At 41.3% G+C, this 26,481-nt stretch overlaps 1 protein-coding gene across 2 annotated transcripts in view; it reads right to left on the minus strand.

Moving 5' to 3' along the window:
- The window catches only part of LRRTM4 (leucine rich repeat transmembrane neuronal 4), a 624,795-nt gene extending 602,702 nt beyond the window's left edge, over positions 1-22,093 (minus strand). For both annotated transcript variants that reach the window (XM_088470863.1, XM_088470864.1), the window contains exons 1-2: positions 21,527-22,093; positions 18,037-19,583 (exon numbers count right to left, since the gene is read on the minus strand). In XM_088470863.1, the coding sequence (XP_088326989.1) occupies positions 18,037-19,583; positions 21,527-21,530 (1,551 nt within the window). In that variant the 5' untranslated portion in view covers positions 21,531-22,093. The remainder of the gene's footprint in view (positions 1-18,036; positions 19,584-21,526) is intronic.
- Positions 22,094-26,481: the final 4,388 nt, after the last annotated feature.

Genomic DNA, 26,481 nt, shown 5'->3' on the forward strand with positions numbered 1-26,481 from the left:
GGCGGAGCGCAGATGTCGGGCTATACACTGTGAGATTTCTCTCACAGTGTATGCCGGCGACATCTGCGGCTGGCAGCTGGCCAGATAAAATGTCTGTCGGTCTGACAGGCATTTTATCTTGCCGTGTATGCCCAGCATAACTCATGCCATACAGCCTGTGAAATGCCAGTTAGCTGATTGGTTGATAAGGGGAACTTACTCACTTTATCTCTCTCCAAGGTTTGATAAATCTCACCCTCAATCGCTCTCTATACATTTGAAGAGGAAGGGGTATCCTATGTATAGTACTACTACTTTCTAAACGGTAAGTTAAAATAATTAATTTAAATAATACAGTAAGGGCCCTATTTACTACAATCCGCATTTAAAATGCGGTGGTAGAGTCATATTACCGACAGAATTTGCATTGCGAATTCAGGCAATATCACAGGGATAAAGCTTTGTCCCTGCGATTCCCCACTGCAGCCTTATTACTGTATGTTTCGGAAAAAATACAGTGACAAGCTGCCGCGCATGCACCGACCGGCCGCCGCTAACCCCCCGCAACCCTAAATAGAGCCCTAAACCTTCTAATTGCTGTTTAATACAGTTATTTAACATATGTAATCATTTGTACAAGCTACAAAAAGGATAGACTAGGCCAATGCTTTGTAGTATTGGAAGCAGAAAGAGTTAAGGGTAGAGCGCAGTCAATTGTCTGCAGAAGACTGGATGATATCACGGGACGGTTGTCTGTTTTAAACTTCAGGCTCTTAAGCAGCATTAAGTAATAGATAGATTTAAATGTAAAGGACCATAATCTTATATATAAGGTCACTGCACTCCCTGCAAGATAGGATATTATTATGGAATACATTTGTTATGCATTTCAGTCATTATCAATACTTAAAGAACATTTAAGTGAATGGTATTACATAGTGATAATGGCTGTGGTACTTTAGTGTATAAACCACAATGCAGTTATGTATTCCAGCCTTGTAATGGGATTTCTGCTTGATTATCTGCTATTACACCGCTTTATTTTAACCTCTTTTGCGCAGTGACGGTACTCACTGCAGCATACTGTACAGTAATCTCCTGTGGAGAAGAAGAGTTAAAATTACCATGACAGGTCTAATGGTTCTCGCTGTAATACTTTTTAATTTGTAAAAGCATCATTAGTATTCATCAAGTATGCTCATCACTGGCATTGCCCGTTTTCTCCGCTCTGCGCTGTCAACTTCATGTAAAAGCTGCTTGGTGCTGCCCGGGAGTAGTAAATTCCTGGGTAGCACCATTCAAACAGAAGTAGGGTAATTTCCCGGGACTTAAGTCCCGGGAAACACCCTGGTAGATTGAAGGGCCGGCTACCCAGGAACGTGTTGCTTGGCTTAGCATGACCATCTAAATGCCTTGTGTCATCCATTGTGGTAGCAATGGTGCAAGCGTGTGATGATGCAAATGGTGTCATCACTCCCCTTCATTTGCATCATTAAGTGGATAGGGCGAGTCTATGTTGATACAAATTATATCATTATAGCATGTCCCTGCCCATTACAGTGCGAAGATTCACAGCCATAGCAGGCAACTACTGTGGACTCAGGGCCGGGTCTAGGGGTGTTCGACCAGTGCGTTCGAACAGGGGCACCACCCATAGAGGGCGCACTCCGCCCCAAGATCCCGATTTCAGCTGTTCCACCCATGGGCCGAAGTGGCCCGCGGGTCGTCAAATCAGTAGGTTGGGGACCCCATCGCCGCAGCTGTACGGTGGTGCTGGACCCCGGAGTCTGAATGGATACTGTGCGCATGCGCGCGGCATCCATTCAGTGACGGGAGAGGGCTGGGGAAGCCCAGCTAGCGAGGCTACCCCCCAAGCCTGACGTTGTTTGGAGGCGTGCCATTCAGGCACACCTCCAAATAACGTCACGTAGGAGGTGTGTCATATGGAAATTAGGCCACGCCCACATTTTTGGTTGGAGGATGCAGGAGCACTCTAGAGAGAGCCGGCACAGGGTGCTACTACCCCTGGAGCCGGCCCTGTGTGGACTCTTTTATTTGGGTCCAGTTTGAGACCATGATGCATGTAATGTACATTTTTAGGACTTGAGAAAGTATTAAAGAATTTGATGACCCTATAATGGGAAAAGGCTACAGGGCAAGTGCTTTAATACACGTCTAAGAAATCCAAAGTAGCTGCTAATATTAATATTTGTAGTTATCTACAGTAGAGGGAGATTTATTACTTATAATACACACTTTTCCTAATGTATACTGAAGTGATGGTATCAGACCTTGATTCTAACCACTGAAAGATGAACTCACATTTTATAGTCGATATTACTTACAGGATCTTAGCACCAATCGTCTATTACAACATGAACCTGGACAGCACTGCATAGCATTGTCTTGGAAAACATTGTACATGTTCAGGAAATAAAGTCTAAACCATGGGGACAATGTAGTATTTTAGTGGTAATAATAGCAGTGGTGGCTCCAGAGGGGTGGATGCAGCACAGTCCAAAATTCAACTAGGGGAGCCACACCAACTGCCAGTGAGTCCCGGTTGGCGATGTTTGGAAGGGCAGTGGGTGTGGCTCCCCTGTTTGAATTTTGGACTGTGCTGTGGCCCCACCTCTGGATCTGCCACTGGTAATAAGGGTTTATTAACTATGATTGTGCAAAAAAACAAACACTGTAATCAATAGCATCTATTCAATTACAGTACTAGCTTTCATTTGTCTAGATGTACTGAACTGCCTAATGGATATCTGATTCAGGGCTGTCTTATAAGATGAGGGGGACCATGTGCCTCCCCTCTTGCACCCCCACATATGCTGTGTAGACTTTGGCAGTGTGTCACAGATTACTATGCATGCCCATACAGTATCTCCAGGAAAATGGTGCCAGTGGCATTTACCTGGTGATTTCCTAAATGTGTATGCACATATCTCTGGGAAAATGGCACCTGCGCCATTTTCCTGGAGTTTTTTTCAGCAGCGGTTGCAAGGTACAGTAAGTATATTCAGCGGCTATAAGGTGTGCAGATCCTACACCCTTTATAAATATGCCAATGATCTGATTGGTTGCTATGGGTTACAGGACATTTCTCTTTGCACCATGTTAAATAACTCCAGTTAAAGGACATCTTGGAAAAGCAGAGGAAAAGATGGCACTAATCATTTGCCTTTATATTTTTAAAAACTGCAATTAAAAAGTCAGAAACTAATTTTTACAGGCACCACCATATTTCCGTTTGCATCAGTTTACATATAGTGTATGTATTGTATTGTTTCTTATACAGCGGAGGACACTGTTTTATATTTGGACAAATTTAAGTGGAATTTATATAAAAATTCCAGAAACCTCTACATCGGATGGATAGACCAGAAGTAAGTAATAGTTCCTGTAGTAGTGTTTTATTCTCTATAAGAAACCTGTTGCTTAGCCTGTTGGTGCAAGTCTCATTTAAATTTAAAATTCTTTCGTAGAAATGTCGACATGAGGGCTCCCCCTTCCAGGAGCCGTCTAATAATAGCTGTGTCGTCATCTCCAACTGGTGTTTGAACTGGTTTCCCAGTTACATGTGGTGATACATATGGCATATTCTGTACTTTGAACGTGAGAACAGTAGAACAAATTACTGCCACTGTTTTTTGAGGACAGAAAATCAGTTCTTGCAAAAAAAAATAAAAAAATAAAAACAAATATGTTTAATTAATACATTCCTTACTTTTATGGACACTGATCTGTTTTTCAGCTGAACTTCACATCATTTTGAAACTTCCGACGTACGATTCTATGATTTCTATCCCATAAATAAAATAAATTATTAATTTGTCAGGAAAATAGGTCACCCTGCTGACACTTCTAAATTAAATAAAGCTGGTATCAAATGTCTGTGATCAGCATTGGGATGATATAGATTTATTTTTACATTTCTTATTTACAAACATTGAGCTCAGAATGCTGAAGACTACTCACTTTCCAAAATGTATACTATATACCATTTTATAATATAAAGCTAGAACAAATACGGGTTATTTAGTAATTTGTCAGATAAAATCACTAAAGTATATACAGTATGTAGAGTGAAGGCTGTTAAGAGGGGAATGCGCTTTGCGCTGTCTCACCCTCTGGTGCCGGGTCCAGGACTCAATACCTTAGACGGAGATGCAGGGCCCGGAGGTCGTCCTGGGGCCCCCACACAGTCATCCACAGAATACATTACTGGAGGACAGAACAGCATTTCGCTGCCTGCGCTCCAGTTCTCCTCCATAGCTTAGCAGACCCCGCCCCCATCCTCAGCTGCAGCGGCCAGTGAGCGGATTGGCAGAGAGGCCACAGCAGCACATACCCCTTTCATAGACTCCGCACTCTGAAGTGCTTCCCCCACTTCGATGGTCAGGTGCTGGGCCTGGCGGAGCAAGCAAATTCGCTGGACAGACCGGAGTATAACGTAGAGGAGAGTGCTCCCCCCCACTAACCAGTAAGTATACCGGCCTGTCAGGGCAGTGCCTGCGCTCGTTCCCTGCTGATTATCTGCTGCCAGCCTATGCATGTGTGTGCGTGTGTATATCCAAAGATATAAATTGCCAGCCTATGCATGTGTGTGTGTGTGTGTGTGTGTGTGTGTGTGTGTGTGTGTATATCCAAAGATATAAATTGGCAGCCTATTCATGTGTGTGCGTATATCTAAAGATATATACCTGTATATACCCTTGATGAAGTCTGATCATTGACAAAACGCGTTGGGTCTTTGACTTTTCTTACCTCCATGAACTGGGATTGACTACCCCACTAAGATAAGCACATGATCAACCTCTTTCTGGTTCTCTCCTTTTTATCTATGTTTTTATGAAATACCATTTTTTATCTATTCTATATATTTATAATTCCTACCTTTTCTTTATTCATTTATTGTATTTTGTAAATGTATGTTGGAAAATATGTTAATTAAATGTTTTTTAAATATATTATCCTTTTATAATAATTTTTTGCACTATCACTATTTATTAATTATTAATATTCTACTTACTATTGTATGGGATGTTATTCCAAGATTTACTTGCACATACGCACTAGACACTTTATACCATTTTGTTATTATACATGTTCCCTGGTATAAATACATGCAGTGTATAGGCACTATTGTCGCTCACTTATTCACTTTCTTTGCTTTATATATATATATATTATATATATATATATATATAATATATACACACACAAGTAGCAAACTGTACACACCTCCTATCATAAATTTGTGGGTGCCAGGTCAAACAATCCAGAGCAAGCACCTAAAGGTATCCATGAATGACATACTTCAGGAGACCAGCACCCCACCATGTAATCAATATCCAAAACGAATTTTAATCCAATGTTAAAGATGCCATCACATAAAAAAAGCCATCACAGATAAAAAATAGGGAGGGCCATGTGCTATGCTAATATGCTGCCTAAGCTTATCCACTTCATCTGGATGAGTATAACTATTTGTTATCTGTTTTAATCTGCTATTTTTTAACATTGGATTAAAATCTGTTTTGGATATTGATTACATGGTGGGGTGCTGGTCTCCTGTAGTATGTCATTCATGGATAACTTTAGGTGCTTGATCTCTATAAATATATACAAGTTTGTTGCCCGGGGCCCCCACAAACCTTAATCCGGCCCTGCGGAGATGCATTGACTAGACAGCACAAATACGCGGCCTATCTACACGTCTTTTCTCTCCATCCTCCATGAAGACAGGATGTGTCACTGACCGCCTCTCTACAATAGTGGCTGTATGATACAGTGGAGCAGGGTTGCCGACATTCTGGCTGTCCCTTCCGGGAGGGATCAGCCAGATCGGCATAGCAGGGGAACATGACCGACATAGGGGGTGAGGCTGGACAGCTTTGTGGGTGGAGTGGGGGCGTAATTTTGGCCCCGCCCCGCTAAACAATGTTGAGATTACCGGCATTGTAAAGCAGGGGGCAATGACAAAATGACGTGATTCAGCATGAATCGAGCCATCAGTCTCCCCCGCTGCAGGGGTTTCTCTTATAACCACACAGGGGAGGGGGGGCGGTGGCGTCAGCCGCTGGGAGGCTTGCCTGTCTTTCTGGGGGGCCAGGATCAGCCGAATCAGGAGGGTGGGCAAGTATGCAGTGGAGGTACCATAAATACCGCTGTGTCACCACCACTGCTCACTACTAAATGGTCACTGACACCATTGAATGAATGTATATACAGTACAGGTGTGTGCTACTCCATAATGCACACCATCTGCATTAGCCCCATAAGCTACTGGCTGGATCTGTTTGTACCTGTTTAATATGCATACCTACATTTACCTTATGTTATACTACATCCTGTTATCTGCCAGTTAATAAACCAATAAACCAATTGGATTTGGTACAGTATCTGCCATGTGGACTGACCTCCATCGCACACCGCTGACACTTATCAACACCATAGCTTCTGCCAATAAAGGTAGCCATTTTGTAAATAGAGAAGAGCCTAATATGTTGACCTCATACCACGTTTGGATGAATTATTTGGTGTGTTTTACTGACAGAATTTGGCTTTAAATTCTTTCCTAACCACACCACACAGCAGAATGAATTGACCACTGTTGACCCAGCTCTAATCACAGATGATACATTTTACAAAATGAGGAGGTTACAAACACTGTATAGAACTGAATGACAAAGCAAAGGCTGAACTCGAAAAATTCATATTTGGGATTTTCACTCTTGTCTGAAACTACATGTTCAGTCATGAAAAGCTCTGCTTGCGGCATTTGTATTTTCTCGATATTGTCCCTGTCCCAAAATGTCTCCATCGTGTATAAACAACAGTTGTACTTTAACAGTACAGTATGCCTTGACTTCACATTTTATTTATTTTTTGTCTTCTCACACATCTTAGATTCATACTTTATACCAAGTAGACCATATATATATAGATATATATATATATAGATATAGATATATATATAGATATAGATATATATATATATATATATATATATGGTCTACTTGGTATAAAGTATGAATCTAAGATGTGTAAGAAGACAAAATATATATATATATATAGATACAGGTTGAGTCTCCCAAATCCAAATATTCTGAAATACAGAGTTTTTTAGCAGGACTATGATAGTGAAACTTTAGCTTTTTGATGGTTCAAAGTACACACATTTTGTTTAAGCCACAAATTATTGAAAATATTGTATAAAATTACCTGCAGGCTGTGTGTATAAGGTGTATATAAAACATAAATGCATCATGTGTTTAGATTTGGGTTCTTTCCCAAGATATTTCATAATAGTATGCAAATATTCTAGTACATGTAATATTCCGAATTCCAATAAACCGAGCATTTCGGATACGGGAGACTCATCCTTTATGTATATATATATATATATATATATATATATATAGCAGCAATGGTGGTCCGGCACTCATATATAATAATCAGCAAAGACAGCTCCGGTGCCGTTCCCATCAGTATGTGTAACAAGCAGAATAATGGAAGGCACTCCAAGAGACTCTTATAAAAGAACGAACTGCTACAGGGTAACAGTCAACGTTTCGGAAAAACCTCCTTTATCAAGACAGTTACATATATATACAGTGCATTGCAGTTACTTCAACTGCATGTCTGTATTTAGTACATGCCTAATCTGGTAACCCTGCATGCCATGTGTCCTGGGGAAGCTGGGGGCTACAGTATACGTCTGTTCAATTATTGACTCATATCAATCATCTTTGTGTCCTGCACTGAACTTCAAACTGCTTCAGTTCAGTGAAGGGTTTGGAATGAGAAGATAAGTAGCATCATTGGGGGCAATTCAATTGAGTTCGATGTGAATAGCACCTGGAAGGGTTCCCGGAGCTATTTAATTCACCACGCTGTTAGCCCAACAAAGGCCCTTATTCAATTCGAGGCGAAAACCCGTTTTCACGTGTTTTTGGCGGAAACTTTTCACCGATGACGTCATTTTCGCCTGTTTTGATTTTACTCCGTATTCAATTTGAAATAGGCGGAAAGTCAATGCAATGTAATAGGTGAAAAAGTTCCGCCTATGAATAGCAGGCGGAAAAAAGCGCAGAATTGGGGTTTTGGGGTGCAATGTTGCGGGAACCCCCGTGCAGCCTTCAGACAGTCCCCCAAAGGTAAACTGTGTCACAAAAAAATGTAAAAAACACTTAAGGACACCCCAAAAAATCACTTTGAATTTGGGGGTGGAAAAAAAAATGTTGGGGGAGAAAGTTAAAAACTAGCGAACCTGACTCTGGGGGGGTCCCCAAGTATGCCCCAAGTGTTTTTTTCATTGCAGGGGCTTGCGGCAGGTGGATTTTTCACGTTTTTTAAAACTTAACTTTAGCAACTTTAAAATATGCTGTCCCCCATTTTCAAGTACCCCAAATTTGCTGGGATAACTTATTTTCTGCCAAAAAACCTCCTGAATACTATTCTTCACCACTTATACAAAAACGCTATTTAGCAGCTATTGAGCCCGTTTAAAAACACCAAATACCTTCAGCAAGCCAAATCGGGGGGTATCATAGAGAACCCCCATGTCAGAGCATCTTTTGGGGGGTGTCAGGCTGATTTCCCCAAATCTGTCTATACTTTCCGCTTGTTTAAGTTTCGCCGTGTCCCGTTTTCGCCTACTTTCAAATTGAATACGGTGATTCGCGGGCACGCGCGCCATACTTTTCCGCCTGCAAAACACGCGATGTAGGCGAAAAGTCTGGGAGGCGAAAAAGTATCGCGGCTCAGCTCAAATTGAATACGGGCCTAAGTGCCTAGCGCGGGGTAAACAAATGAATAGCTCTGGGAACTCCTTCACGCACTATTCATATCACATTCAATTGAATTGCCCCCATTGGGCTACCAGTGACAACTCTGTAGGGCAAACTGGACCACTAGAAACAAGACTATATATGGCAAAACTAAGAAATAAATGGTTAAAACGGGCCATGAAGGACTAAACAATATACAGCATGACTACACTGGACCACTAGGTACTGTGCAATATATAGACATACAGTATTAGGCCACCAGGAGATTGCTATGACATGGCAAAAATGATCCACCATGAAATGAATGCTGTACATTGAGCCACCAGGGCATGGGCTCTATATATGTAACATTGGGCCAACATTGACAAGGCACTATATGGCAATGGACTTTATACCACAGCAATTAAGCTCTTTATGATACATAGAGGATAAGGGAATGGTCTCTATGTTGTACAATGACAATCAGACCCTGATCTATACACCTACTATATGTATAATATAAACAGCACACCCCAACTAGTCCATGCCACACACTCATTCCCCTTCAGACATATTTACCCTCATGCTGGCAGGATTCCTATAACATTCTATAGATCCATTTATAGTGTGCGCTGACCACATGTCTATTGTGATCATTGTGAGCATAATTTCTATATTTCTAATGTTTATGTTTTTTTGTGATATTCTTGTGATCATGCAGCAGGAATGCATGCCTAGATGAGTTAGTGATGGTATTCACAGTGTAGTATCAAAATGCTATTTATTCTATAATAGACAGTAACAGGGTCACTTGTTTATAACACAGAGGGATAATGTTAAACATCTTTCTTATCAGGTAACACAGAGCCTGTACAGCCTGCCCTCTTGTGGTGATGTCACCCTTACCTCCGGCTACCATGGTAACCAGCTCTGTATACTGAGTATCACATTCAAAGTGCGGGTAATGAACATTATTTCTGATTCATATACTGAGAAAGCTATCTATAGCCCATGTGTTATCTGCAGCTACTAGTAGTTATATTGCAAAGCTATAGAACTTTTATCAAGCTCTTCCTTTTCTCTTGGCATGTCCTACCTAATGCCAGCTGCAACGAGAGGATTATCAGACAGTATAGAAGTTGAAAACAAATGAAAGTTTGTTATAGCCATCTATCTGGACATGTCATATTTAATGTCTTATTTGATTTAATAGATTGACATGGGTTTTACCCTCCACTGCTTTAAGTGCTGCTTGTTATACTGTATATGTTAGCAAGAGGAGTTTAAGATTGAGGGGTGAGCAGCATATGATGGTTGTCGGTGGTTTGGAATAAATCATATTCCATACTTAACTACTCTCCCAAAACCTGCGGGAGACTCATGATTTTTTGGGTAGTCCCCCGGGCTCTCGGAAGAGTGGGTACTCCTGCCGCATCACACCAGGCTTGCCTACCCTCCCAATTTGGTCGGGAGCCTACCGAATATCGGATGCCGCTCCCGACCCCCCGGAAAGGCAGGCAAGCCTCCCAGCTGCCGCCTGACCCCCCCGACTACAGCTAGAAACCCCCCGCAGCGGGGGACCCGATGACGCGATTCGCGTTAAATTGCATCATCGTGGCTCCACCCCCTGCTTCACAATGCCTTTATTTTCGGCATTGTGTAGACCGGGGCAAGGGCACGATGACGCAATCATGCGGACACGCCCCTGACCCCGCCCCCATGAGGAGTCAGCGTCCAGCCACGCCCCCCCGCTGTGTGCAGGCATTCAGCTCCCTCCCGGAAGGAGGGAGCTGAATGTCGGCAACTATGCATCACACCCACTTTCTAGTGAACTGGGAAGGATGGGGAGAATAATACCTGGAATTGCATCATTTTGGCCCCACCTCTATTCATATACGTGCGATTCACTGCATTTTGCCATAAAGGGGCAGAGCCTAATAATGTAAGTAGTCTGGCCCTGCTCCCATCGAACACCTGTATCCCCTTTCCGGGCTGTTCCCACAGAGGAGACATTCTAACCTCTTTGCTATTAGACACCTCTTTCCTCTTTCTAAAAAAGAACTGTGGCAAACAAGGGATAAGAAGCAGGGTGATCTGCAAGTACTTCACAGTCACCAAGGACGTGTTGCTGAGTCAGAATAAGCGCATAAGCCATAGTTTCTTCAACCTTCACTAATGTCTGCGGGATGGGGAGGAAACGGGTGGTCTAAAGTAGACAGTAAAGTAAGTGCGTATTCATATAATTATAACTATTGCAGACGAGCCCTGGAATGTAGTTACGCCTCTCAAAGCCGTATTAATTATGGGCGCCTGAGGGCTTGTGCAAACAGAAGCTAGTGATGATGGTGATGGTCGCCGGCACTGACTAGACGCTTTTAATTGGCTGATTGCGCATTCACCCCTGAAGCTGACTGGTGCTGTCTTCATTGATCGTGCATATATTATAGGATTTTATGTGCATATTTTAAGAATACTATTTTTGGTACTTTCATATCTGGGCCTGATTCAGCAAAGATCGCAGTTGCTAAGGCGCACGCAATTGGGCGATTACTGCGTACTGCGCTTGCATCGCAAATGCACGTGCACAAACCGGCCACTGCTATAGGAAATGCGATCGCAGAAGCTACGCAGGCCCATCGCAGAGTGATTGACAGGAAGTGCCGTTTGTGGGTGGTGACGGGGGGCGGTAGGGCGAACGCAGACATGCCAGTGCATTTCAAGGCCGTTGTATGGGCGTCCATAAATTATCCACTGCGATACCACCAGCCTGAGGCCTCATAGTGTGCGCTGAAGTTAGCAATTCCTGAGTGGGGTCTGACCTGCTTTAACTGTGTGTATGGGTCCGATGGTACTCGATTGTACCGATGTTTTCGCAGTCTTGCGTGTAGATGAAGTGGGCGTCCTTATGTAGTGCTGCAGTGCCATTGCGATCGCTATGGATTATCACAGTTGAACTGCGTGCATACGCTATATTGCGATCCGTAGTGAATTAGGCCCTCTGTTGTTTATTATCAAGCCTAATTGCAAATTCTTTTTTCAAGGCAAATGTTAGCAATCTTTTCCTGTGCTAATCACTAGCTAATATGTATGCCGACAGTATGACATAAGTCTGCTGCACAGCAGGACGCATCATGTGATGTGTGTAAGCACACTGTATGGCTATGAATACACTATTACCACGTGCACACTTTTTTTTGACAAATTACGCCTACCATGCATCCATCACAGCATCACACCCAGAGGCTGCTTATTTATGGTATGGACAGGTCTATCAGTCATTACAGGTCAGTTTAGGAAGTGTGTATGTGGGCCACAGGCAAACTTTAATCAGTTTAGCTTTAAAATTGCTAATGGATATAAAAATAAGCAATTACTTCTGCTTTATTTAAATGCACTTGAATAATTTTTTTAAATTTTTGTTTTGATGACATTGATAACTATTTACTACAGTATATTAAACAGCAACAACAGCTTAGCGATATCTGCATAATTTGGGGGCTGCAGTCAGACCTAATAATGACTCTTGGCAGCTTTTTTGTGTTTTAGTTTTTAGAAATATTACTATACTTCTTTTAGGACAGCTAAGGGCATATTTATCAAACAATATATACAGGATGTCCCCCGAAAAAAACCCACAAATAAAACTTCATCTTTCATGAAGAAAACATCATCCTTGTGCGTGAAAGATGATATTTTGCCTTATTCAGAGATCGGAACTAGACGGGAAGACCAGAGCCAAAACCAAACCGCTCATCTCTTGCAAATACTAATGATCCCCTTGAGGTATATACGGTGGAATGCAGCAGATATCGGAGATGTCCTCCACATGCTAAAATGCCACATGGCGCTTCACATTACAGAGCCTGGCCCTGGTAGATGGCGTTGGCCATTGTAGCCTATGGCCAACACTCCACTAAAGTCACCAGGAGAGGAACCCGTAGAATCCCTCCCCACGACACTCCCCACATGCATGCGCAGTCAGTAGACCTAGCATGCACAGTAGCACGGTCCGAGTCCCGAGCAGCTATCACTTTACTATTACACATTGCAGAGTCCCATTAATATCGGAGCCCCAGTCATTGCATGTGAATATTCATACATTGCTGCGATACGTAATTTCTTATTGCAGCGAGAATAAATTATTTTCATCGGACCAAGTCTCAATAATTAATAAATATGCCCCTTCGAGAGTATAATCTTTGTTGTGAACTTGTTGCATATGATGTAGCTTCATGATTTTTAAATTCTCTTTTAATAAAAAAATATTTTTTTTTTCTGTATGTGTTCCAAATTAAGGGGGAGTCAGATGGCTTCTCAGTTCTGCAGCAATATAAAAAAGACCTGTCAACAGGTGCTCTAATGTCATTATATTATGTCATTCTATTATATATTATATTATATATTTATATATTATATATATAAAAAGACCTGTCAACAGGTGCTCTAATGTATTACATTATGTCATTATATTGTCCTGTGTGCTAAAGGGGAGACATCAGAGAGTTCAGCGCCGGACGGTACAATTCCGGTTCAGTCCTGAGCTGGAATTGTACCGTCAACACAGCAGAGAGAGAGCTGTGAGGTACTGTATAAAAAAGGAATCTGACCTGTGAGCAGGCTCTCTGCACAGACTGCTGGACACCTCCAGACTGCACTATGCTGGCTTCCCATATACCACCCAGCTCTACTGCTCTCATACGCAGAGGAGGCTATAGGACATGAAGGCTGTGCTGGATTTAGTGCACTCTCCCAGGAGAAAAATTAGTACAACACTACAGGCTAATAATGGAGAGGATGACCTCAAATACAAAACCAATATGATTATAGCACAGCTTCATAATTGCTGAGAAATCAATGTAGTAATGAAGTTTTGGTATTAGAATCAATACAGTCATGAAGCTTTTGTGTTAAGAAAATAAATAAATAAATATAAAAAGAGCTCATGACTGCTGATTTCTCTAAAGAGAATCATTACCAGTATAATAGATTGTGGGCCAAATGGAGCAGACACAGGGTTGTCGAAAGTGCCGATGGTTCGGTGATTTAGCTGCGGGATTTAAAGCGCTATTTTTAAAAAAATTTAAAACCAAGTGTTGGCAACCCGGAGGCTATTGCATTCTGGGTAAAAGTGCAATGCTGCGCACATGGAAAACAGGTTCAAATGCTTTTCTAAAATGCATCTAGCAATTTTCATGTGTTTTTTGACCATTTCCCCATCACATACATGTGAACAACAGGATATCTGCTATGTTAAGCTGGGTACACATTAGACGATGTGCAAACGATACGATGGTCGTCCCGATTTCCCTTACACTCCCAGACAAAAGATACACTATGTATATCGTGTGTCATTGGGTCGTTTCATCGTTAACTATATAATGTTATCATATCGCCTGGTCATCCGGTAGCGCATACACACTGCACAGTTTTGCTGAAAATCGTTCTCAATATCCCCCGATTCAGCAGCATGTACAGCAGATCTGAAGGACGACGTTGCGGGATCGCACAAGTGCGTACACACTGGACGATTTGAACGATTTGTCATTCCACTCTGTCGGAAAACGACAAATCGCTTAAAAAATCGTCTAAGGTGTACCCAGTTTTATTGTTGCCTACAGCCCCGAGAGAATCCTGAAACTCCTTCTGCACTCCCAGGGGAGTAGGATAGCCTCTTGGATCCTCCCCGCTTCCACACTGAAGTGGACAAGCCTAGAATTTGTGGCAAATTACATAATCATGAATTGCGGCATTGTATAACGCAGTGGTTACCAAACTTTCTTGAATCACGGCACCCTAGAGCAGGGGTGCGGAACCTTTTTTCTGCCGAAGGCCATTTTGATATATATAACATTATTTGCGGGCCTTGTGCATGCCACGCCCCCTCCATGTGATGTCACACAGGGGTGGGGCCACAATCGCTGGTAATTGCAGCAATGCCCAGAGCATCCTGAGGATGCTCCAGGGAGCTGTAAGGGCAGCTAAGGATGCCCCAAGCGGCACTACTGCACAGATTCTGGCTGCAGGGTGCCATTCTAGGCACCCTGCTTGCCAGATGAAGCTAGCAGAAAAAAGCGCAGAGGGCCAGACCAAACGATTCCGCGGGCCTTATACGGCCCCTGGGCCTGAGGTTCCCCATCCCTGCCCTAGAGTATCAGCGTTTTTTTCATGGCACCCCTATGCCAAAAATGTCTTATTGAGAAATTCTTAAAAAATGATAAAAGTAAGTAAATTGTGCTTATCTGTCATCCTAAGGTTCACTTTTGTGGTGGAGGACAGGTTTGGGCTTCTTTGTACATATTTTTTTACTTAATTTGGTCCCAGACCACCAACCCGAGAGCACCCATGCAAGTGCCCTGAGGCACCCCAGGGTGCCACGGCACCCATTTTGGGAACACATGATTGGCCTTAATGATAAAACTGACTCTACCACAACCTTGCACTTTCCAGCTGGACCTCCTTCTCTAGCCTTTCCCAGTCGGTTATCAAAAAGTTAATAGGTATGTTCATAAGTTGGACAGAACAGTAAGTTCATACTTTCTGCCCAATATTTTCAGTCCTGATAAGGCAGAAGCATTTTACTGTACATATGTCTTTGTGGAACTAGTAATTAATGTATTTTAGGTCCAATGGCCATTTTGTTGAATCTGTTTACCTCACAGGAGGTCTATTTAATAAATGGCAAAATGTATTATCTCAAGGAATCACCACACTGGTGGTAATATTCAGCAGATCTCATTGGCAATAACATCCTATTTCTAAGCACGAGAAAACCTATTTAACAAGGAATGTAGCTATACAAGTACCGCCACAGTCCTTCTGAACATAAGAAATAGAATAAACATTTGTTTTATTCATAGTGTGCCCCATATACATATTTGTGTGTGTGTGTGTATATATATATATATATTTAAAACTTTTACTTTTTTTTTCCATTTCATTTGTATTATTTCTTTTTTAATTAGTGGAACTGTGCATACAACTCTCGCTGGCTGAGCCACCCATGGGCCTCTCAGATTGGCGGAGCGGTAAGTTAACCCTTACAGCTCCTGGCCAGTATTACCTCGGCAACATTTGAAGAACAAATAACGGTGATAGGTGATTTTCCATTGCCGTGATAAGCGGCACTAGAGAATCAGCCCTGTCACCAGACATTAATAAATAGACCACACAGTCACTTATAAAATCAAGGATGGTGCATGTTACAGTGTAACCATTGGCTGAGACCAACACCTGAAAACAATAAAAAGTCAAAGTAAAAACGTAATTATATCTGAGTAAAATTCACAGATATCAGGGTTTACTACTAATATTATAACCGCTTGTCTGCGGCTGCAATGGTCTATATAGAGGCAAAAGTGGCCCTTTCAACAAAAGAAATATAGACAATGTAGAGATCTTGCTAAAGGATACAATAGTTATCATTATAGATACTATAATTTATATATAACAATATAGTATACAAATATGTGTGTGTGTACAGTGTATATAGATATATATATATATATACACACATGTGCACGTAAGTTATGTTTTAGATTTAAGGGCTTTTAATGGAACTGAACATTTCTACATTTGAATCCATTTCTATACATATTTGATGTGCTATCAGTTTACTATAGAACCTTTGTTATGCCAGCATAGACTGATATTGTGTGCCTCAGGCTCTATTCCATACCCCATTATTGTATCCAAGTCCAATACTATAGCCTGGGCACTTGCTTTCAAAGGAAAACAAAAGGCAGAAATGTTTGATCACATGTTATTATTTTTGTGTAAACAAGAAAGAGATGATTCCTATCACACGAGTTAAGTTCAGCGTGTGTAATTTGACATATTATACATCAGACGGATTTATTCAGCACTGCCAATTCTGGAACAGCAGCCAAGCAAATAACGCAGTGGATGGGCAACATATTCAGGGTTGATCAGTTGGCAGAGAGTGGGATTCCAGCTTCCCAGCTGTCTATCACCAATAGGGGGCGCTCAGTGAACTCCTTCATAACAAACCAATGGGGGCTCAGACTATCTAAAGAGTGGCAACATAGTGCCCAGCATTATACTGTCCCGAACCTTTTCTGTACATATTCAACACTGAGCTACCGTACAGTGCCTGCTTATCTCACATGTCAGCTTTAAACATACAATAGATGCCATCATTTTCTTTGCTATTATTCTCATTATTAAAATACGTATTTCAAAGTAAATATTCATTTGTATATACAAGTAACCTCAAAATTACCAGCATTAAAATAACGAAAGAAAAAATAAAGAGTGTTTTGCTAAGCTGCAATTAACCCCTTCAGCAGAGAATGGGTTAAAACAGCTCAGTCTCCCTGAGCAATCAGGCGTGGAATACTGAAAGGATTTTTGTGTAACCTCTGCCGCCAGATGAATATCCATGGATTTATTTGTCTCTGCACCAATAGTAAAACATATATTTTATTTTAATTCTGCTAAGCAGCAGCCAAACCGTTTTCATTTGTTTGAGTTCAATATGTGGTTTAGTGTTATTGGTGCGCATATAAACAGTTACAAAATGAATTTGATGACTGTCAATCATTCGGAAGTAAGGCAGTCTTATCTTTCCATAAGGCAAATCATATTTAATGTATCAAAATGTTAGTAAAAGTAACCATGATCTCTTTCTTTTGTCCATGAAACAAGGAAGAAAAAAAAACAAAAAACATAAGTTGTTTTCTTTGGCTTTAGCTCCTCTTGATTTCCAGACAAAAAAAAATGTATGTTTTGTTTTTTATTTTGTGTCGCTGTTTTTGTTTGTTTGCTTTTTTGTTTTCCTTTTTTATAATGTGACAAATCCTTTCATTAGTCCATAAAAACTGTGCGATAATGGCAAAGAAATCACACAACAGGCACAGAATGCCCTTTTCATTACGGGATCTCTAGGGTTTTGTCCCTATCTGCCCCACTTGGCAAGCACTCTCTCCTGCCATTGGAAAAAGTCTTATTCAAATCTCATCCTTCAACGGACTTCCTTCACGTCCCAGCTCCCAGGAAAAGAAGAAATACATTTTTTTAAAAATAAAAAAACCCTCTTTTTCCTGCTGACTTTACTTAAACCAACCTTACACCAAAGTCGATAAAAAACAAAAAAAACAATGAAAACTATGAAACGTAAAAAAATACTCAAAAAGTTTTGTATCTATCAAGCCTGATAACTCATCATAGAGATTGGGAAAAACTGAAATGTCACAGATTTTTACCTCGACTTTTAACAGCAGCAAAATGTTTATAATTTCTAGCTTTTTTCGAGTTTTCATACCTCACATTCCCGGGAGCCAGAGATTGTATATGTACAGGGTCCTGATCCATTAACCAATACATCCATGGGTTCTGTGTTGGAGGGTTTGTAGTCCACATAATACTCCTGTAACGGGGAGTTTATTTGTCTTTCTGATTCTCTGGCCTTTTTCCGCCTCCTCTTCATCATGGAGTTTTGCTGCAGCTGCTTCATGCTGGCTGGGTACCGTTTCCACGATACGTAGATGACTAACAGGATCATGGCCACAGACAGGAAAAGGGCCACGCTCCCAGCTATGATTTTATGGAACGAAACATGCTCATATTCTTGCTCGGCCATGGGTGTCTGCAGACCTGGAGAAGGGCTTGGAGTGTATAAAGTTGGAGGAACGCTCTCCAACTTGTACACTGTTGGCTTAGGTATAAATTGTGGTTTTGGGGGTGCTTTGGTTGTCTGATAAGCTCTTTCAGTCACCAATACAGGGGTTTCATTGCAGATATTGTAGGTTTCCACTGCATCAATGACCTTCTCGCCTTGGATGTGCTTGGGACCAGCACAGATCATGGTGCTCTCCTTGTTTCCCTTAAAGTTCTTAAGCCAGAAGACAAGAGGACATATTGTTTTGCTGCATTCCCACATGTTTCCAGAAAGTGTTATAGAGGTCAAAGATATCCAAGCATTTATGGTCTCCTGGGTCACATTAGTGAGTTTGTTTGAATCCAGGTTGAGCTTCTGCAGATTGGGGAGACATTGGAATGTGCCAGGTTCAATGTTCTGTATGTCATTTCCTGACAAATCAAGGTTGTGCAGGGCACTCCAAGTCCAAGTTAATCCTTGGCTGATGGACCTGATCCTATTCCACTGTAAATAAAGAGAATGCAGATTGAATAGGCGAGGGAAGTGAGCAAAGTTCACTTTTGAGAACTGATTGTGTTCCAGGTGGAGCTCCTTCAGCTTCAGGAGGCCAGCAAAGGCATTGCGAGACAAACTCCTGAGCCGGTTGTATCCCACATCTAAAAATTCCATGTTCCGACAGTCCTGGAAAACCCGAACTGGAACTGTTTTCAATGAGTTGGAACGTAGATGCAAACTTATAAGCTTACGAAGACCCTTGAACTGCTCAGATTGGAGCGTTTGCAGCTTGTTATATGAAAGGTCCAAATTTCTCAGGTTTGGGACAGGGTGGAAAGTGGCATTGGCCAGGTTGGTGATTTTGTTAGAGCTCAGAATAAGTTCCTTTAGCCGCCTGATGCCTTGGAAAGCATCCTCATCCACCAAGCTAATGTAGTTATGGTCAAGGTAAAGCCAGAGCAGCTGGTTAAGGCCGGAGAATTGGTTCGATTTCAACTTTTGGATACTGTTGTAACGCAGAGACAATCCCTGGGAGCCACCTGAAATATTCTGGGGGATGTCTCTGAAGGCATGGGACTCACAGTACACAATTTTCCCATCACATCGGCAGTTCTTTGGACAAGCTTTCTGTGCCCCCACAACAATCACCACTACGAGAGTAGGCAGCAGTATCAGCGTCAAACTCATGCCTTTCAGCTGCTTCATCAGTTGGAACCCTGCAATATTGCAAAGATACAGTGCATTGAAATCTGTGAACCTTAAGAAAGGCATTGACTGAAAGAGTTCTCTTAACCTCCTCCCCTAGCAAAAGCCCCCTTAGCAGTGCTGAGATTAATTGTTTTAATTAAATCTAATCAAATAAAAAAAAACGCAAAAACAAGCTCCCTCTAAGCCTCTTTTACACCATGTTGTTAATATGGTCTTTCTTAAAGGAGACCTGTTCATGACTTGATATGAGACAGTCCCATTAATGTGGGGTCTCCGTCCGTAATTCCAGACTGAACCAACCTCATTCCCAAATAGTTTGACACACCCCTGAAATAGGTCTTCAGTACATATAACACAACATTTCTGCACAGCCCGATTTAGAATCAGATGATACGTATACATTATTTTAAATATGTGATGTTAGTTTATCTCAATAGTAAATTCTATGGTCATCAGTCCTGCAACTTTTCAAGCTATGCAAACGATCCACACGCATGGCAGACCTTATAAAGCTGCACGTATGTGAATGCAATATATGCGTGGACTGTCGGCAGATTTTGCTATGATGTTACACTGAATACAAACCCATCTTGGATGGAGTTGAAATGAGCTGCTAGATTCGGACTGTAACAGGAAGATGGACAATCTGGAACAAGGGGATAGGGTTAAGGCTGAATGAATTGTCCTTTTTTTCCCCTGAATATAACTCCTAGTGGCTGGAATTTAATTAAAGTGATGCAGTGTTTGCATATTGTTGCCTCTAATGAACAATCTATATGGGGGAAAAAACAGCTGGTTAAATTACTTAACCTTTTCTATGCATTATGAAGGTAGATTTCCTATCACTGCTGTTCCATGATTATTTTTATTTTTTGTCTGCTATCTTTCAGATGAAAAGCGAGGGGTGTATCTGACCTTGCTAATTGTGCTGGTGATATCTGGAAGAGGACCAGAAATTTGGAAAGACAAATTGAATTTTTGCTTGCAGAGAGGCTCAGTAAAAGGATTGCAGAGGAGAGGTTAAATATTAGCAGTGTTGCAGACTGAGAGAGATTAGACATATGTGGTGACATTTTTTTGAGCATGCAGCCCGGGTTCTATTAACCCTACTTACTCCCGCCCTAGCTTCATCCTAATAGCATCCGTTACTAAAACCTAAAGAGGCCAATGCGGTAAGGGAAAGGGTTAAAATGGTAAAAACCCAGCTGGCATTTCCTTGTTGACTGCTACTAAAGGGGCTTCTCTATGACTGTGAAATGAATGCATCAGATTCAGGAGCTGGGGATGACTCCTTTTGCACTGTGTAGAAAGCCTGAATAATATTGCATCCCCTCTCAGCTTTCTTACACCATGGGCAATGCACTGAGTCTGGCTCTGATCCTGTGCATGGAACAGGAGCTATGCAACACACAGTACATTGTGCAACTTCCGCCCCTAGCCTGTGGACAGGGGATCAAGTTTAAACAATAGATAATGGGATGGGAGTATCACATTGGGTGAGGATGCAGTAGAACAGTGTAAATAGATGAGGGTGCATTGTCAAAGCAGGTAAATATCCCAATATTATAGTTTATTGTGAGATTAGGATTTGCCTACCTGCTGCTACCTACAGGTGTAAAGCCCAACAAAGTGTTTGTTTACGTGGTTCTATACCTTTATCTATGTAGCATAGATGTGTATGCCTAAATGTAAAATAGGACAGATCTACATACTGTAGAGATTATAAACAGGCAAAACCAGATGATCATCTAGGTAGATTATAAACGTATACCTCCAGATATGCCTATTTGTATTTTGCATGTTGCATTCAATGCACACAGAATGGCATCACCTTGTGTGTTTTATTTGACACGCTAATGCTGAATAGAGCAAGTGAAATGAAGCTCGCAGGCTTTACGCAAACATCTACATGAATGGTCTTTGTAAGCAGCATGCTAGAAACTTCACTTACCCATCCTCTGTCTCCCTGCAATTCCCTCGTCCTTTTCTCAGGGATCGTCTCTGGAAATGTTTCCTCTTCTGCCTGTTAATTATGAAGCAGCAGTTCCTTCATGGTCCATACAGGTCTCTGTGTCAAACCATCCTGTTGCCAGACTCAGCCCCCCCTCCCTTCAGTATATGTATATAGGATAATTTTTATATTGCAAAGTTTATCTCCTTATTTTCTTCATCGATCTCTAATAGAGAGATGAATAGGTGGAGAAGTCTCCTGTAGCTTGGAAAGGCTATTTAGATGAGAAAGGAATTCCTGGTATTTGAATGCAGTATGAAGTGAGTGATACAGGATGCAGGGAAAGGTATACAACTTCTGTGCAAAATCTTCGCAATACCTAACATGCCTTGCCCACCAGCGCCTGCCATCCTTAAAGATCCATTCTCTGTCCCATCTCCTACTTGGTGCTGTCAAATGCCATAAAACCAAATGGGGGATGTCTGTAACCCCAAGTTTAGTATTGCCGTCCTGCTTTTTCTCTATAGCTGTGAAGGTTTACACTGCCATGTAGCTGTGTTGGAAAGCAGCTGGGATTCTGAAGAATATTTTTTTTTTCCCAGAGACTGCTGATGCTCTGGTGCCTCAGTTTCAGCTATAGAGTGACCCCTGCTGGATGAAGTAGTAGAGACAGAGAAAAGCCACATAGAAGCCAGGCTGTCATTGCAATGCAATGCAGGCTCCCTCACTCCTTCACAAAACACAATTAACTCCCTCGTCTCTAATAGCCATTTGTGCATTTGATGAATGGATTATATGTCAGAGGTTCTAGGATCTCTGACGGATTTCAAACATGGCCTTGTTGGTATGAATGTGCTGCAGACATGGTTTATCTTGTTAAAATCTGTATAAATAATTCATGTGTGATAACCCCGCAGATGAAGAGTGTAGTGGCGTGTAATACTACAGAGAATCGTGCTTCAGCTTGAAGAATGGCATTTTTCCCCACTGCTAAATCCATGTTTGTGCTAGCCATTTATTTAGATGCTTATGCTAGTTTGCAATGCATGTCCTATTCCACCTTTGCTAGATCATCTCTCAGGTCAGTCCCATTTCTTTCCAGCACTCTCAGAGCTCCCGGGGTCCCCGTAGAGCAATAGTAACCTACTTCTTCAGGACTTATTCATTGTATGGAGCTATGGTTGCAGGTTGCTTCCTTGACTGTGACAAATGGAGAACCGAGGATACAGGGTGCACTAGTTCCTCTCTCTATAGCAATAGAAGGTTCCATGTTTTTTTTTTCCCCATCACAACATTAACTTCTACAAGTTACAATACAGCCATAGCATTCTCTTGCCATGCTATATTATTAACCCACTGCGAGGGAAGCTGCTTTAATATTTGAAGGCATCAACCATACCATTCCCAGATAAGACATACAGTAGGTATACATTAATTACTGGTTGCATGCAGTCAATAGCTAATTGTCTCACAAGCTGATCATCGCAACGCTATAGAGGATCTGTGAGTTGCATTGCTTTGTGCTTATTACCATCTAGATTATTGAGGTTGCACACAGAAATGGGATGAAGCCAATTCACTAATTGCAACGATTATTGGGAAGGTGCGGTGAGAACCAGATATTGTAGTCATGCATGTCTATGTTTTCAACTGAACAGCCGATATATCATGTGTGCGCTGCCCAGTGTGTACAAATGATATATATGTCGTTCACAGACATATCACGTTGGCTGTGCAGCGCAGCCGATGCCGAATATATCTGCGTATATATCTGTACATCGTGCTGTGTGTATGGGCGGTCAGGCGACGCCCCATACTCTTGCTATACAGGCCGCCAGGGAGGAGGGCACGATGCGAACCCCAGCCTGCTGGACCCTTGGCCAGATGTCAAGTTATGCACAGTTAATGAATATATAGATAAGGTGCATACACGCACAACGATTTTTTGAACGATTATCGTTAACGATATTGTTTATCGTTCAATCATTCAAAAAATTGTTCACTTTCTAAGTTAAAACGATGAACGTTTATCGTTCATGCGCGTTCACGTTTGTAGTTTGTAGTTCAGTCAGACTGACCAACTCAACAATTTTCATTAAGGGAATATGTAAAAATCGTTTGCAGTTCAAAAAAATAGTTCATTACATTTAGTAAATGAACGATTTTAGTAAACGATTTATGATAATTTTTCCCTTGAAAAAAATGAACGAAAATCGTTTACTACAATCGTTCATTCACAAAATCGTTGTGTGTGTATGCAGCTATACTCTATAGTGTATATGCCATACTAGAAAAATTATTAATATTATTCCTTTACTTACACAAATGTTTAGGTGCATTTAACTAGGATTAAAGAACCTATTGTAATCATCATTAAAGGTTGATTACCACTTGTCAGTAAAGGGTATTTCAGCTCAGCCAACATGTTTTTGGGTTTGCAAGTTTTAGGTTTTACACATCAATATTAAGTCAATCATTGTCACTAAGGGGGGAATTCCATTTTTCTTTTTACACACCCATAAGTAATGGTTGCCCAATGGAGCTATTCAATTGTTTAGCAGATGGCTTGTCACGCCCAAATGTACAAGGTTTAGAAGCGTAAAGAAGCTAAACCCATCTAAAGTCCTGGTAAGAGCGCCCTAATAGCTGTTTGGGTGCCCAAAAGACCCACTTTTTATATGGATTTCTGCTTGCCACCTTGGGAGGGTGTGAGCAGAAATTTGGGCGCCATTGGCACTCATGCCCAATCGGAGCAACAATTGAATAACTCCAACGAGCACACACACAACAATTGAATTCCATGATAATTGCCAATAAGAGAATGGACCAGTGATGTTCGGCTCCTGTCAGACTGCTATGGAAAGGCAGAGGGAGGGGGGGGGCAATATACTTCTGTATAAAACAGCATTCATAGGTTTGCTGCACCATAGCTATGTCTTCTTAGTCTGGCATCTTAGGGGGACGATGGATTAGTGATAGCAGTCACAGAGAGGATTTATTTTCAAAATGAGTGACAGGTAGTCAACATTTGGAGGGGGTACCTGGGGCGGTTAGAAAAACCCAGGTGTGGTGGGAACAGTTTTCTGGGCATGCCCTAGTGAGTCTATGCAAATACGTTTGCAGCTGGAGAGGCCCCAATGTCTTAGGAGAGCCGCTCTGTCTGGGACAGCATAGCTTTACTCAGAAGCTCGATGTGTGACTGATGTAAGCGACTGAGAAGCTGGCGCTGGGCGTCTCAAGACATGAGTTAAGTCATTAGCATATTTGCGCAAGTCCACTGCAGGATTTGTGAATCAGCCCTATAGTTCCAAGACTTTATAGATAAATCTTTAATTTTAATGTTAACTCCCTTTTTTTTTCTTAGCTCTAAGATTATAGAACATAGAAAATAGGCCTCTAAGCATAACCTGAGTAGCATACAATTGGGAACTTTCATTTTTGTGCATTCGCCACAGTACTGGGATTACTCAATACATATTTATAAATAACAAGGAGTAATAAACTCACAGGACATAATATATCTAATCCCAATGACTGAATAGCATTATGGCTTAGATTTCTAGCACAATGAGACTTTTAATCTCACATCAAGAAATGAACAATGGAATGTTAAACAAAACCAAGGTAATTTCTGCAAAGAAAATAACTTTCTGGATTGAACGATATATATATCTATATATATATGCAAATCTCACTGCCCATAAATACAATGAGGAATAAATTGGCTCGGGTGAGGGAGGACGATGGGATATTGCCAGTGGTTTTCACCCAAGGAGCCCAGTCAGTCAGTCACAATGAGGGCTTTCTGGGTGAATAAATTCTAAACATTAGTCTTGCAAGCAGCTAATGAGACCTGGATCTTTATAGATTTGTGTCTCATATTTAATTGACTTGTTAACTGAATTATAGCATGCCTGGATTTGCTACAGGATAATGTGGAAACCTACAAACGCATGTTTAGCAGGTTCATTGATACATGAGCTGGTTGATAGAGCTAACCATTTTATACATAACGCAGATGTTTTCAACCCCTGCCACTGTACCCATCCCCTCATACTGTCTGTGTTCCCTCACATATGCACAGCTTGTTCCATCATTAGCACAGGTGGGCCTGTCAGAATGACTGAGCTGTAGATCAACCCATGGTCATGTGATAAGATCATGGACATTACGTGTTTTGAGTTTGATTTTTTTACAAAAAAAAAATGATTGGAAACAAATGCACGTAGGTATCCCCGGATGCCTAGTTATATATGTTACGTTTCGCTAATAATTTATTAAATTAATTTTTAACGTAGATCTGTAAAGAGTCACAAAGCTACGTGTGGCATTTCATCATTCCGGAACTTGCAAACAGTTCTTTCGGTAGTCTCCTGCAAAGTACAAAGACACTTTCTTTCATGTTAGCTATTAAACTGTGAAACAACACCTGCAATGAATGCCATCCTCGCTGTCTTTGTACTCAGCATATACTATATCTTATCTAGGCAATGTTTAAGGGAACAGGCAGTCAGGTTCCAATCACAATTTTGTTCAAATTGACTAGTCCGTGTAAATGACTTCTTACATGTTATTATTATTTCTGTATTTGTAGTGATTACATTATGATTATTTGCTCACCTCTAACTTGATTGAGGTCATAGGGTACAGTATATAGTTCATATTTTGTTAGTTGAATGATACGTGCCTTGCACATCCTGTATATGCTAATCAAATTCATGTTTCACAGCACCACAGTTAATTTGCAAGAATCAAATACGGATGTTCCAAGTGTTGACATTTTTTATTTTATATTTTACATAAAGTGCTTTTAGGACTGGGCTACATGGGTGATGCTGACCCTCAATCACTTGCAGGTGAACGTGGGTCAAACCTGCATTAAATCAGTTGGAAACTAGTAAGCAAATGTGACAGGCGGCCAATATGAACTCACTCATAGGTACTGCAGTCTCCTC

This window comes from Taudactylus pleione, unplaced genomic scaffold (genome assembly GCF_031769625.1).
Source record: "Taudactylus pleione unplaced genomic scaffold, aTauple2 ptg000105l, whole genome shotgun sequence".
NCBI lineage: Eukaryota > Metazoa > Chordata > Amphibia > Anura > Myobatrachidae > Taudactylus > Taudactylus pleione.